The 16,070-nt window shown below is 40.6% G+C and overlaps 1 protein-coding gene across 2 annotated transcripts in view; it reads right to left on the bottom strand.

The window, feature by feature from the left end:
- PLCB4 (phospholipase C beta 4) overlaps positions 1–16,070 on the bottom strand; it is an 855,807-nt gene that overhangs the window by 178,427 nt on the left and 661,310 nt on the right. For both annotated transcript variants that reach the window (XM_029593509.1, XM_029593508.1), the window contains 2 exons: positions 11,721–11,823; positions 3,006–3,170 (listed from right to left, as the gene is read on the bottom strand). In XM_029593509.1, coding sequence (XP_029449369.1) covers positions 3,006–3,170; positions 11,721–11,823 — 268 coding nt within the window. The remainder of the gene's footprint in view (positions 1–3,005; positions 3,171–11,720; positions 11,824–16,070) is intronic.

Below are 16,070 nucleotides of genomic sequence, written 5' to 3'. Positions count from 1 at the left end.
GGAATACAATCACTTTTATACCCATTTACATGGATAAAAACATTTGAAAGCTGTCCTCCCCAGTATGAGCTGGAAGGTGGCTAGAGATTGGAGGTTTTTATTATTTTTGAGGGTGCTGGGGATATGGTGCTATCTAGCCCCTTTCAATACCTATATCTGGGGGAGACCAAGAAATCTAACAGAAAATACAAATCACATACAGGCCGATACAGTACAGTGCGCTCTGATGGAGCGCACTGTTAGCCTGCTCTTGGACGTGTGTTTTCCCTTACCCCTTATTCAGTAAGGGGAGGAAAACGCGCGTCCAAACCACGGCCCCTAATAGGGCCCTCAACATGCAAATGCATCTGATGGAATAAGGAGATTAGCGTGTCCAAAATGTGCGCCCTAAAAAATGCAAACCCGATAGCGCCCAACATATGTAAATTCCATGTAGATGAAGGCATTTGCTATTACCACCCATTGCAGGAAAGCACAGCCAAAGGCTGGGTGCCCAACACACATTTTTTAACACAGGGAATTTAACTCCAGCTCCAGAGGTAAAGTTAACTCGCAGTCAAGGGCTCATGAGAAACATTAAAAAATATGGTCCTCTGTATTGCGGTAAATGTGTCCTCCTCTTTAGTATCGTCCTGACTTGAATTTACTGCTTGTGGTGGAGAAAAACAAAAATCTATATATGTTGATTTGATCCAAAAGAACCACACTTTTCTGATGAGTGCACAATTTAGATGCTTGTAGGAATGGGCGTCTGATATAATGAATTTCAGCAGTTAAATCAGCACCTCAGCAAAATAAACCAAAAACAAGCGCGGTCAAACAGATGCTCATATTACAATTGCCCATTGCAGTTGTGGGCGCCCAATACAATAAACTCCTTTGAGCACCAGAAATGCACATTTCTCCCTTAGCATGGCCTTTTTTACACTGCCTCAATTTCTCTCTCATCCAAATACTGAATTGAGCACACATGGGACGTGGCTGCGTGCGTGTTAGAAAAACAGGCACTCAATATGAGCGCCCATTTTGAGCACACATCTTATTGCATCGGCTTGTCAGTATTGTCTTCTGACTCATACCAGCATCTTCGTGAGAATATGTATACACGAACCAGCTAAGATGAAGTCATATTAGAAACCCATTATTCCCATGCCAATGGATTGTGGTAACATCCAATCAATATTAACTTTAGGATCATATGCATATGTATGAAATCCAGAGAAGAGAGAAAAGAACTTTGGAGTTACAGATTCTGGACCGCACTGCCACACTACATTGCTTGTTGCCATTCAAACTCTACACTAGTGAACTTGACACCTGAGGCTTTTCACAAAGCTTAAATTAAACTTTGAGAATGGGCTCAGCTCAGCTTGGCCCTGCTCCAGTAAATGTGGAGAAATTGCTGATGACATCCTTGCCAAAGCCCTAGCAAGTCAAGCTATCTTCGCCTCATCCTTGCCTGGACAGCTTACAAAGATATCTGGAAGTTCTGAGTCTGCCGTCCTGAGACTGTGGTGTTAACATGCCCTTTGCCCACTGGAGGTCTAGCTAGATACTCTCTAGCTAAGCAAGGAACCAGATTCTCTAAAAGGATGACCTCACTGCTGTGAAGCATGAGATAACTGGCTAAATTACTATAATAAGCTAGGGTAATTTAATTGGCATTGTATTTAATCACTGCCAAGATAACGTGTGGTGAACTGCAGGGGTTTTTATAAGCTTTGTAACAAGTGTTTTGCTCTGTTAAACCAGAAACTAAACAATACCTACTGTATATAAAACCACTGTATATTTTATGCTGCTACAATAAAAATTTCTATCTATCTCTAAAAGGTGTGGAATTCTACTCCCTTTAACTGAACTTGCGACATGTTGTCTCACTTTAATGTCAGGTAATCCATAATTGTAGAATACCTTACAGATCTATACAAAATAATAGGAAAGTGAATGGAGTCAAAGTTTCAAATGATTCACAAGGCAACACATATACTTAAACCAACTCTAACAAAATATCAAATCTTTTTAAATTAGTACTGTGATGTCATCATTGGTGGAACAATGGTTGACAATAACAACATTACTCTCTGCATCAACGGCAGGGGGTGGCAGGAAATTCTAATCAAACAGTTACCAACAAGGGCCCTGAACTTGGTGGTCGGTGAAACAGATAAGTATGGGAAAATAAGTGTGGGAGCTTGCTGGGCAGACTGGACGGGCCGTTTGGTCTTTCTCTGCCATCATTTCTAAGTTTCTATGTGAACCCCATGTAAATATCACACAAAATAATCAATTGCCAACCACAAATGAAAATCCTTTTGAAAGTCATTTTAAACCTTACTTATAACAAGACCAGCCGATTTTATCTTCATGTCACAACTGTAGCTTAATGTTCTTTTATAATTTATTTTGCATATAAAATCCCTTATTCATGAACACTGTCAAAAGTCTTCTTCTATACGCAAAGTACCGTTTTTTCTTAATAAACAATTCCCCATATTTTCATCTGGGATTAGCAACTGATTTTGTGTGACATTTTCGTGAGATTCAAAATTGATATCTTCGATCTTTGCTCCACTAATGATGCCATTATAGTACTAATTTAAGCAAAATTTGTCATCCTGCTAAGGTTGATTGACGTAGATATGTTGCCTTATGAATCATTAAAATTTTTGAGTCCTTTCAGTTTTCCACTTTTTGTATACTTTATTTTTGTGAGGACTTTTCTCCTTTTTTGATTATGTGAGTGACTAGAACAGAGGATTCTCATCTGGTCACCTATTAGAAGATGTTCAAAGCAAGTCAACCATATTTTAATGTTATCTATTTTCAAACCTTAATATTTAAGTGCCAGAAAAATTGCATTTTAAAAGAGTCATACTAAAAGTCATAGACAGTCATAAGTCACATTCCTGAGCCTCAGGCTGAATACCATTACTCTAAGAGTTCTAATATATACAACTTTATACAAACAAAATACCTCCATCTGTAATTTTAATGTGTCATACCTTTCGGAACACAAAAGATTCTTCATTGTAAACAGGGTTCAGGCCATTGTTCATCACCATGCGTGTTCGAAATTCTTTACGTATGGTATCTGTAGGCAGCCCATACATATCTACTTCTACATATGTACCGATTTTTTTGTCTGACAGAAATTGACCAGATATCACCTTAAGAAAGGAACACAACATTTATTATAAATCTTTGCTCAAAAAATAATTTATTATTAGATTCAGGCATTCAAAAAATGTAACTAAAAAGTAAAAAATTCTTCTTTCAGCTAGACTTTTAAACATGATAATGAGGGTATCATTTATTAACAATTTACCTTTGAGGGCCTATATACTAATGGGTGTCAGTATTCATATTCACATTAATAAAGCTTCTGTTCTTTGAACATACTCCTGAAGAAGCGACTGTTTAGTTGCGAAACACCGGCCGCTGTCGGGTTCATGTTTAAATTGCTGACGGGAACAGATGAACTAAAAAGTTTAACATTAGAATTTTGAACTGTTATTTGAAAGAACTTTTGATATAAAAGAACTTCTGTGATAAAAAATACCGCAAGTGACGAGTAGACCAGACGGCAGTTTGTATACTGCCGTTGCCAGGCTTGCTGATGCGGTTCCATCGCCATTTTAGGCTGAAAATATCTGTCACAGTATTAGAAATACTATACAGTGTCCTTTTGTTGTGTTTGGATTACCATTAAGAGGACTGCACTTTGGGTTCTTTATTTGTTGTATGCCCTTGTATTAACCATATTATCGCAAACTATTTGCATTGGCATTACCACCAGTTCCCCAATGGTAACAATGTGCATGCAAGTGACTTAAAATTTTACAAACATATTTAAATGGTCTCATTAATATCACCTAAGGCAGGAAACTTAAATGCATCTTTGAAGATGTAGTTGTGTACTGCTGATGGCCTGCTACTATGACTCCCTACCATTACAAACTCAATTTAGGGCACCTGGGGCCACAATCCCCAACATTAGCAAACAGTCTGGATCTCCCAACATTAGTAAGCCCACAAAACTCAATTCAGGACAACAGGGACTAGTCTTCCCAACATTAGTTTCTCACAACAGTCAATCTCCCCCCGAACATTAAAGACTCCTCTCAGATCTTTCCAATATTAGAACCTCTACCCCCACTTCGAACCCACTCAATTCAACAATAGTGAGCTCTTTTCCATTCACTAGAGACCCCTTTCAGAATTAGTAGGCCTCAGAAGCTTCTCCCAACATTAGAGAGCTTCTTGACATATGGTCTCCCTACCCTCCCAGATACCGTCACCCAGAATAACTGGCAGGAAGACAGTAGTTTTCTTCCTACCTGTTTGGCCTCTAGCATTACACAGGCTTTGTCTTGCAGTGCCACAAACTTTAAAATAATATATATATCTGTTAGCTGGTGTGGAGGGTGGTGGTGGGTCTGCATTGTTGGGGGGGGGGGGGGCTCCATGGTTGGACCTCGATTTGAGTTTTGGAAAATTTCCCTTTCTAATCTACCTTTTAATTTTGGATTAATTGGCATGGGAAAATCTGAAGAATAGGCAGAGCATGAAGGCACAGCAAGTGTCATGCTCTCTTTAGTTTGGCCCCCTTAGTATGGATGTGCTTTGGATATCATTATTTAGGTTCCCTGGCTGCTAAAAACATGATGTAGTGTGTGTAGTAAAAAAAAATGCACTAAACTCGACAAAGATGCATTCAGAGTGCTTTATAATACATAGCTCCCATTTGACACCAACTCTGAACTTTTCTTGATATTCAGACATACAGGATTTCTGAAGAATATGGCCTTTTTAGCAGGTGGACCATGGTTTATAGACTGCTATGCCTCTCTTCAAGGTGCATTTTTATCTTCAGGTGATATTATCATTCTATACTCAGCTACCTGAAATCCATCTCTAGATCTGTTTTTACTTGGAAGGCATTTTCTAAACAAACAAGAGCAGAGGTTAAAAAAAACCAAATTTGTTTATCTGTAGAGCTTTCAATAGACAGCAGGATGAGTCATCCATAATGTGTGGCTGACGTTATTCGATGCTGCCAACATGGACCTGGCTCTCAGAGCTCAAATGTTTCTGAACATATGCAAGAGTTCCTGTGCAGGGTTACTGCCTTGATAACCATTCAGTGTCTTCCAGAGCTTAAGCTGTAGTGAAGTAGTCAGCTCTCCATGGAAGCAGTGGGTATTAAATATGGCTGATTCATCCAGTTCTCTATGGAGAATCCTATTTACAGGTAAACAAACTTGCTTTCTCCATCATCAAGCAGGCATAAATCAGCCATAATGCTTGGAGAGTCCCAAGCTAAAGGTGATATTGTTGAGCAACTATTTAATAGACAACCTGGCCCTACCAGGTACAGAATGGACCACTCGGTGAACAAGCTGCACAGAACTACTTATCCAAAGTTACTGTCTCCCCAAGACATGCTGTCCAGTCAGTAGTGAGATGAAAAGATATGAATTGATGACCAAGTAGTAGCTCTGCATATGTCTTCAACATAAGTGGCCCTGATATGAGCCACTGAAGTCATCAAGGCTCACACTTGCTGAATCTTGACAGTCTGTCTGTAGGCCAGTGTGCAAGTAACTGCACTATACAATCCACTAGTCAACTAGACAAAGTTTGTTTGATAACTGCCCTTCCCAATCTATTTGGATGAAAGGACACAAACAGTTAAGAAAGCTAAATAGTGAATTTGACTGCTTTTTAGGTAATACACCAAGGGTCTTTGACAGTCAAAGGAGTGAAAAGCCTGTTTTCTTTTGTGTTCATGCAGTTTTGGAAAGAATGTTGACTGTAGAATAGCTTGGTTAATGGGGAATGCACATACCAATTTTGGAACAAATTTAGGGTGATTTCGTAGAATAACCCTATTATGAAAAACCTAGATATGGCGAATAAGAGCCTGTATTTCGCTTACTCTTACTAGATATGGCAAATAAGAGCCTGTATTTCGCTTACAAGAAACAACACTTTCTAGGTGAAAAACTTCTACATGGACGCAAGAGGTTCAAAGGGACTATGTTGAGGTCCCAGGCTTTGAAAATTTACTGACTAGAGGCTTAAAATGGTACAGTCCCTTCATAAATTGTGATACTAAAGGGTGAAGAGAGAGCAGAGCCCCCTTCCACCTATTGTTCATATGCCACAATGCCACTGAGATGAACTTTAACAGAAGAGGTGCTGATGCCTGAGAACAAGAGAAAGAATAGATATTGAAGGAACTCTCTCGGGCCACAGAAGAGATCCAACTGGCTGGTCTCACACAATTTCAAAAACCTCTTCTACTTGAAACTGTAGGATTTTCTAGTTGAAGGATTTCTGGCTGAAATCAGCAAGTCCTCCACTTCCTTAGGGAGGAGTAAGAAGGACACTACTGCATGTTCAACATCCACACCATGAGGGCCAGTGATGGCCAATTTGAATGACAAAGCCTGCCATATTTCTGTATGATGAAATTCAAAGACATTCCCAAGGGAAATGAAGGCTGAACTGACAGACGTAGGAGGTATAGATACCACACTTGCTGTGGCCAGGCTGTGAAGATCATCTTCGCCTTATCGTGAATGACCTTCTGGACAATGGCAATGAGAGGAAGTGGCAGGAATGCATAATGCTCCAATCTAACACAAAAGCATCGGTAATTACTCAGATGTATGGAACAGAACTTCTTAAACTTCCTGTTGCCCTCATAGGTGAACAGGTTGATCACTGGTGTTCCCCAATGACCTAAGAAGTTATTCACAACCTCTTGATCCAAGGACCACTCATGCAGTTGCAGAACTCTGCTGAAATGGTCCATTAATTTATTCTGGACTCACAGCAGGTAGATCAGATGTAGATATGCATTGTGGTGACCAGCCTTTCTTGCAGAGGGTGTATGAGCCCATGCCTCCTTATACGTTTTTACAGAACATACATAGCTACCTGCTTGTCCATCTGGAATAATATTCTCTTGTACAAGAGCAGGTGGGAGAAAACCTTTGGTGCATAATGGATGGCTTGCAGCTCTAGAATGTTGATTTTCATGATCCTTGAGTCCATGAAGCACCAGTGTGTGTCCCTTACCCCCTCAGTAGAGAGGGTTACTTGATGTGACAGAACATGTGGTGAGAGACCCACTGTTAAAACCTCAGGGTTCGTTCACCACTGAAGGGATATTTTCATCCATGGATTTATCCTAATTTGGTGGGATAAAGGCTGGAAGAGTTGATCTCACTGGTCTTGGAGGGCCTACTGAAGACCTCATACCAACAGATGAGTTAGAGAAACCACATGCACTAGCACAGCCATGTGACCTAGAACAACAAGGATCAACCTTGCCAATGTCCAGTCCTTTGCAGAAGGATCTCATCAGGCCTCTCATCAGGCTCTTTTTGACAGTAAGAAATGACTTCTCCTGCAGTGAGTCTTTTGGCTAGGATCCCCATGGACTGAAGGAGCTGGATGATCATATAGTGAGATTCAAGAACACTCACTGGAGATGGGCCCGTCAACAACCAATCATCTAGGTATGGACACATGTCAGACTCTCTGCTGATGAAGCTGTGCAACTACGATTGCAAGACATTTTGAAAACACTCTTGGATCTGCTGAGAGGCTGAATGGAAGCACCTTGTACAGGTAGTGCCCACCCTCCACCCTAAAACTGACTAACCTCTTATGGGTAGGTACATCAGAATGTGTGCATAAGCATCTTACAGATCTACAGCACATGTCCAATCCCTTGGCTGAATGAAAGGCAGAATCTTCTGGAGGGAGTTTCAGACCAACAATCTGTTCAGTTTCTGTAAATCCAGGTTGGGCATGAGGGATTCACAAGGCAGTGACTGATTGCAGGAATTCACTTGCATGCTCAGAAAGACTTTATCTGAACTCTGAGAGCTGGGCGCATGTTGGCATTGTTGGATGATGTCATCCATGCACTTTGGCTTATTCATGTCATGTCATGACCATGACAAAGAAATGGTTGTTAATGCTCACTAATGATACAACAATATCAACAGAATTTCTCAAGAGTATCTCAGTTTTCAAACCATAATGACTCTTCCTTTAAATTTCACTTTGGAGGCGTTTGTTTTAATCTTTTCACACACTACTACTGTTCACAAATAAGAAAAAAGAATTGTCATACTGAATCAGACTGAGGGCCATCAAGCCCAGTATTCTGTTTCTAACAGTGGCCAATCCAGGTCACAAATACCTGGCATGATCTGAAATAGTAGATAGATACTATACTGCTAATGCCCAGGGATATGCTGTCATCTGTTTGCTGTGAGCTGTGCTTTGTGCACCAACTTCCTTTCTGCTCTGAGGGAGCCGGAAACCCTATCCATTCTGTCATTGGGCTGCCCCATATAGCTTTGAGGTCCATGCCACAGGTGCACATGCCAGGACATGTCTGCTTCTGGGAGCGTACATGAAGGAGCATGACAAAGGAGCTGCTCCTTTGTGCACTTCTTCATGTGCATTGAGTGAAGCTGTGTATTGGTTTAAAGTCATTTGAATTATTGCAATAATGGTCTAAGTTTGTGTCCCTTTACCAATGCAAGTAATATGTGACCGAGGTCAATATCTAGGATAAAACAGGCACCATGGAAGCCTTTATCCTGTTGTGAGGTAAATTTAATTCCTGTGCCAATAGAATCTGCTGATGATACTCCATCTATGATGTTATCTGTTTTTCTTCTATATAGGATCCATTAGGTCAAAAACTTTTATGATTTTTGATATTTTGAAAAATCAACAGCCAGACATTCCGGGTCCAAGATTCAAAGATATCCAGCTATCTAGGTTAGCCACATATAACTTATCTAGCTAATTTAGAAGGGATATTCAGTGATACTGCTATGCCACTGAATATACATGGATAAGTTCTAGTTAGCCGGATAAGTTATATCCAGCTAATTTTACACCTGTGATCCAGCAGGTCTAACTTATTTGGTTAACTTTACGGGCTAAGTCTGAACATCGGTACTTACCTGGATAAGTAGTTGTTCCCTAATCTACCCACAAATCAGCCAGCTAACTACTTAACTAGGTTACTTCGCTGGCTAAGTGGCGACCGCTTAGCCGGAATAAGTCACTGCTCATCTGGCTAAGCAGCGGTGAATATTGGCACTCTGTGTTTAACGGAAACGTGACTGTTGAGATCAGATGTCTCATTAGTCAAACAGTTGTGTCCACCACTTAGACTATAATGTGGAAAAAGAGGAAAGGGAATACTTACCGTAGTTAAAAAGCCACATAGCTGTTAATTAAAGACATTGGAATTGATGCAAGAGATGAGATTCTATTTCTAAAAGTTCAGTTATGGGGTGGATGTTTAATTTATGCACTACCAGGGCTTTTCTTATTTAATTGAAGCTTTATCTATATTAGATGTTGATTTCAACAATGTAATTGTTTTGGGCGATTTATATTTGCATATAAATCAGGTTCCATTGTCAGCTCAATGTGACAATTTTCTAGCTACGATGAGTGCTTTGGGTTGGATTCAGATAATTCATGAACCACCCATGTATTCGGGCAGATGTTGGACCTAGTGTTTATTTAGGCAAATCTCGGATTCTGGACCCTTGTTATGAACAATAATCTGAGAGTTTTATAAGGTCTGATCATTTTCTATTGAAAATGAAAATTCCTATTTTAAGAAAGAAAAGCTGTATGTAAACAATAGACAGCTGTAAGCAAAGCCATGTTAATAAATTAAGGGAGCAGTGGATACCTAAGTTAAAGGTACCTGATATAGATTCATCCGTGAATCCCTGGAATAATTCTCTTATGGATGTTCTGAATGAGGTAGCATTGATAAAAACTGTTAAATTGAAGAGGGGCCATTATGCCTCCTGGTTTTCAACTGAACTTAGGAAAGTTATATGTGCTCAACGGTTGTGGAGAAAGACACATTGTATAAGTGATCAGGAAAGCTGTGTAAAGTGTCTAGAGGGGTATAGGCAGCTAATTGAGCACACCTAAACGCTTTATTATTCTGCTTGTTGTATTAACTCAGCTGTTAGTCATCAAGAACAGTTATTTTATACTATTAAGAAACTCATTACTTTTGAATTCCATAATGCAAGTGTTGAGAAATTTTTGGTGGATGATCATGAGAATTCTGCAATCTTTTTTAAATAAAGTGGCTGTTTTATGTGCTAACTTTTCATCTGATCCGTTGGAAGGTCCAGTTTATCCTATTGCAAAGTAAAGCTGGGAACATTTTGATTATGTATCATCAGACAAAATAATTTCTATGATCTCTTCACTGAAGGGCTCATTTTGTTACATGAATTTCTTTTCTTCTATGGTATTTAAAGCTGTCTGGGGTGATAGTGACAAATTTGGTTAATGTATCTCTTGCTGAAGGTTCTGTTCCTACCTTATTAAAACAAGCCACATTGTGGCTGATTCTGAAAAACCTGATTCTGACCCACATATTCTGGCTAAATAATCCAACCCGTGACATCTTTGCCATTCCTGGCAACGTTAATCGAACCAGTAATCTAGATACAATTTCAGGTCTTCTCAGACAGGAATGGGGTATTTGATTAATTTCAATCTGGTTTTCAGCCATTGCACAATAGTGAGACTTTATTAAACCTGGAGTCATCAGATCCTGAAAAGAATCCAACTAAAATTGTGGTCAATTAATTTTCACTCTTACATAGGAGATGACAACAAAGAAAGGTTAACAGTAATTCCTGTTGCCATTGCTATTATTTGCAATATAATCAATAATCAAAATACAAACATTGAGGGTGCAATAATGAAAATGATTTATGCAGGTAAACTCATGTAAAATCCCAGGCTGATTATCGCATTCTACTCTTTGCAGATAAAAGTACATGTGCATTCATAGCACATATTCTTCTAACCGCCAAAAAAAACACAACTGGTGAGACAGCTCAGGGAATGGAAATTAAGACCAGAGATTGGAGTGGAGGAGTAGCCTAGTGGTTAGAGCAGTGGGCTATAAACCAGAAGAGCAGGGTTCAAATGCCACTCAGGCTAGTCATTTTACCCTCCATTGCCTCAGGTACAAAATTAGATTGTTAGCCCTGTGGGAACAGGGAATACCTGTAGTACCTGAATGTAATCCACTTTGATGTACACTTTGAAGGGCTGAAAAATGGATATTATAAAATCTCTGCATACAATTTCCAGTGTCTACTTTGTGCCTGCTTCAATGTCCAATTTTCAAAGGGAAATGAGCTTGCACTTTTTTGAGTACAAACTGCAAGTTCTGCAGTCACTTTCATTATTGCCCTCCTTGGGAGCAATTTTCAAACTGTCTACACTAAGACAAAGATCATGTATGCTTTTCATTTTTAAAATGAAAATACATACATTTTTTTTTTGCTTAAAAACTTGCCACAGGTAAAAAGCAAGTCCTATCACTTGGTCCTGCTCTTCCAGTGGGTAGATTTTTGCTGGAAAAGTAAACACAAGGATTACATACTTTTCCTCCTCCATCCTAAAAATGCCCCCAGCAAATCCTCCTCTCAATGCAGCTAAAAGTAGGCTTGTTGAGAAATAACATACAAACTTTTAGATGCACTGAAGGAGGGCAATTTTCAGATAGCCAATCAACTAGGGTAAATTGCTTTTAATTCATATACATCACTACAAGAGTTGTCTTCTAATATCTCTTAGCTCTTGTTTGCTTCAGATGACTGAGGTCATTCAAGTTTATTCTTTACCTGGACTGAACAAGTTGCTGCTATGACACCATCAACAGGAGTCTCCGAAAAAGGGTCAAACGTTCTGTCTGGGCGTCGCATGAAATCTGGTTTCAGAAGGTACCTTATTTAAAAACAAATGGTGGCTTTATTTATAACTAGAACTTTAAGCAGACATTTTATGCTCATTTTAGAGACCTTCATGTTCAGATTTTATTTTATTTTTGTAGGAATTTTAATGTGATAAAATTAAAATCAGTGGTAAAAATGATTTTTCTATGATTTTTCTGCTGTGTGTTATAGAACGTCATTTTTCCACTAGTTTTGCTTTTGATATAACATTGAAATTCCCTGGAGAAATAAAATAAAACCTGAAAACAAAGGTCTCTAGTTATTTTGAAATCTCTGTCAATGCCATTCCTGTCTCATTGCAATGATTTTGCCCAAAGTGGATGATTTTGCACAAAGAAAGTGGGTGATATATGCCATAAATATCCCTCTGGTCAGGTAACTTCTTCAATGTTTCTCAGAGGGAGTGTCTTGCTGGCATCCTTTTCTCATGTGTTGAATGTAGAAATCCAGCAAATAACAACTAAATTAAGGGGTTCATTTTCTAAAGCTTATCGCGAGTGATAAGCCGTTATTGCATGCGAAAAGTCCCTTTTCGTGTGCAATAGCTTGCTAGGGGTGGAGTCGGGGTGGCGAGGGGAGGAGTTGGGGCGGCATCGAGGCAGACTCCATGATGTCTTCGCTGGCGGCGATAAGGTAAGCCACGTTATCGTCGCCAGTAGCGCACCCAATAGCACCACCTTTCACGGTGGCGCTACTGGGTGCGAAAGCTGGCAACGATAACACTGCGCTGGTGCGATGGCTGTGGGCTTTCGCAGGCCCGCCCCCTTTGCTCCCCCCACCCCCCGTTTTCGCTGGATTCACCATTCTGCGATAGAATGGTGAATCCAGGCCTAAATCTGGTTTATTGCATACTGAACTCTCTTTCGGCACATGTGTTGAAAGCTATCCATGAAGACATTTCACCTTATATAGCAAAAATAGTCAATCTATCATTAATCGAAGGTGTCCTGGAATCAGTAAAAGAAAAAGCATCTGTAAAAATTTTTTTTAAAAACCATATTGTTGACCCAAGTAACTTTTCTAGTTACAGACCAGTATCTTCCTTATTGTTTCCTATGGATCACAAAAGATAAGTGCCATTATGTGTTGATATTCGGTAAAAGGTCTAATTGTTTGGAACATTTCTGATCATCTCAATTCTCCATAGAAGAGTTTATTGAACTTATGTGGGTATCAGATCATGGACTCTGGAAGTTTGGACAATAAGAACTAGTAAGGAGTTCAGATTTTCAAACAGGATCTACTAGGTTATTTGCCATGGATGTGTGGCAAGTTTTTCTCCAAAAGATTTATTAAAAAAGAAAATTATTAAAAAAGAAAATAATATATGAATAAATAACAAGAATTTTGGAGACAAAAATATATAGAAATAATAAAGACATTTGTCAAAAATAAAAAAATTGTAGGGAGATGGGGGTTCGGATCTATGATTACACCAGTCAGTATGCCTGTCTAGTTTAGATATAATTATATGCAGGTTTGACACGGGCCAGAATTACGCCATGGTCCTTATTGACATTCCAGCAACTGTCGATAAAATCAATCATATAATATTGCTGAAACAACTATAGGAATTTGGAATTAATGGAACAGTATTAAAATGGTTTAAATCATTTATATCTGAAAGAGCTCACCAAATACAAATTGGAAATGGCACATCTAACTGGACAGAAATCAGGACACGGGTTCTACAGCATTTCGCAAGGTCTGTGACCCTATTTCATATATATGTCACCACTATGTAAACTGTTGGGTGGTCTTGGGTTAAACTTTGGCATATATGCCGATGATATACTATTTTTATCCCATTGAGCAATTTGCTTGGTTTCATGTAAAAACAATTGGAGATTTTTCTATTGACTATTCAATAGAGATGTGCCTTCGGGGAAAATTTGTTTTTCGGGTTAGTGCGGGGGGAGGGGCACATTTATTTAAAAAAAAAAAAAAAAAACCACCCTAACCCTTCAATTTTATTTTCTTACACCCCCCCCCCCCCCACCATCCCGATCCTCCCCAACACTTACTAAAAGTCCCTTGTGGTCCAGCGGGGTCCCGCGAGCGATCTCTCCCTCCATGCCGTTGGGCTGTCGGGCCTACTATGACTCAAACTGGCGCCGATAGCCTTGCCCTTACGATGTCACAGGGGCTACCAGTGCCATTGGTCAGCCCCTGTCACATGGTAGGAGCACAAAATGGCGCCGGCCATCCATTGCTCCTACCATGTGACAGGGGCTGACCAATGGCACCGGTAGCCCCTGTGACATTGTAAGGGCAAGGCTATCGGCGCCATTTTGAGTCGTAGCAGGCCCGACAGCTGATGGCATGGAGGGAGAGATCGCTCGCGGGACCCCGCTGGACCACCACAGATTTTTAGTAAGTCTTGGGGAGGGATCAGGATGGTGGTGGGGGGGGGGGGGGGTTTATAAGAAAGTAAATGTGAAGGGTTGGTGTGTTGTTTTTTTTACGATTCGCGGTTTTTTTCTGATTCGTGTGGTTTTTTTTTTATTCGTTTTTCCGGTTTCGGGTTCGGGTTCCAGTATCCCACAGGCACATCACCATCATTTGCGGTGCTTTTGTCATAGCAGTTGAGGTCTTCTTTCTGCCTGCAGGTAGGGATAGACTGCCCCTGAGATAAAGTCGGATGGGCTAGGGCCTGAGTGGCCCACACCCAGTTCTGATGGTTAAGCAGTGTTGCCAACTCCTGCTTGAAAAAAGTTGCTAGATAAATGTGAAAAGTCTCCAGACTGGGTATAAAAGAGCTAAAACTATGTTTTTACACAGTGGCGTCAGCTTAGCTGGTGAGCCTAGGATTGGTAGGGAAAGAGGGGTGACTCACAGTCACATATTCTCTTGCTGTCTCAGAAACTGACACTCACATACTCGCATTCTCCCAGTCACACACACTTTCTGAGACATGCTCAGACACTGAAACACACACTTGCTCAGACACTCTGATATAAACACACAAATACACATGCTTCTACTGCTGCTCATGTGCTCGCATAGACGGTAACTTTCAAACCGGCACACAGGTGTGCATGTGTTGGCCCACACCTAGGGCCGCAGCTGTTTTATAACATACATGCATAAATGCGAGCATCTTATAAAATAGCCTCACTGCGCGCACAAATTTTAAACAGGGGCACGTAAATCCCGCTTCTGCCGCATAACTTGGGAGATTTTAAAAGGGGCATGCACCCATGTTATTTCCAGTTTACCAGTTCGTCCACCAATTTGCCCAGTTAACAGTTAGATCCTTCTGGTTTGATAGGCTATACTCCCCCCCCAATTACCTCAGACCCTTTAAACCCCTCAGAAATGGCTCGATTCTTTTATTTTAAGTTACAGGTTATCCACAGCAGAAGTAAAGCTACGCGGCAGGGGACCTTGGTCCGTGCTGGCACGTAAGTATTTACATTCGCATCTCTTGGCCAGGCCTAGTACCTGAATGTAAACCGATGTGATATGTCAAATCGAATGTCGTTATATAAATAAAAATAAATAAATAAATAAAATTCCCATGCCCCACCCCTTTAAGTGTGCGTGCTGCTTCATTTACGCACATATATGGGCACTTCTAAAAATATGGTCGATGCTTGTAAGCCCGACTTCTTTGCGTATCCCCTGATTGATTCATGTGCTGGGCTATTAAAATTCACCTTTAAGTGTGTATCCCCTCCTCTGGACTGCCTTACTAAGGGCAGTACAGCATCATCATGCCCTTGTTGCTAGCCTTTACCCAGCTTGTAGCAGCCACCTTTACACTTCCTTCTCCCTCTTCAGGCACTTTCTCCATTTGCTCTGTCAATGACCCACTACACTGCCGTTCCCCGAGATCAGCCCAGCCAGCTCACACAGAGGCCTGACTAACGGGGCAGAGAACGTCTGCTGACTCCCAGCAGCACAGCAGCAAAAAAAAAAAAGTTACTGATGATAAAACATAGCCCTCCCCTTGCCTTCTGTTCTTTGGCTGCTGCTGCCAGCCTGTCATAAGGTGATAATAAAGGTGTAGCTCTTGTTTTATTTTTTTGTGGGCTGTGATTTTTTTCACCTTCCAGCAGAGAGAGCTCAGCTGTGATGTCATCAGATTTGCCAGGGTGAGAACTGGAGAGGGGAGAGACTAAACCTGCAGAGCCTGTTCTGAGGAGGGAGGGAAAAGGACCAGCAAGCACAACACTCTAGCCAGAGGTCTCATTCTCTTGCACTCTCCTGTAACACTCTAGCCAGAAGAGGTCTCAC

This window comes from Rhinatrema bivittatum, chromosome 3, assembly GCF_901001135.1.
Source record: "Rhinatrema bivittatum chromosome 3, aRhiBiv1.1, whole genome shotgun sequence".
Lineage (NCBI taxonomy): Eukaryota > Metazoa > Chordata > Amphibia > Gymnophiona > Rhinatrematidae > Rhinatrema > Rhinatrema bivittatum.
This window is presented reverse-complemented; position numbering and strand designations above follow the sequence as displayed.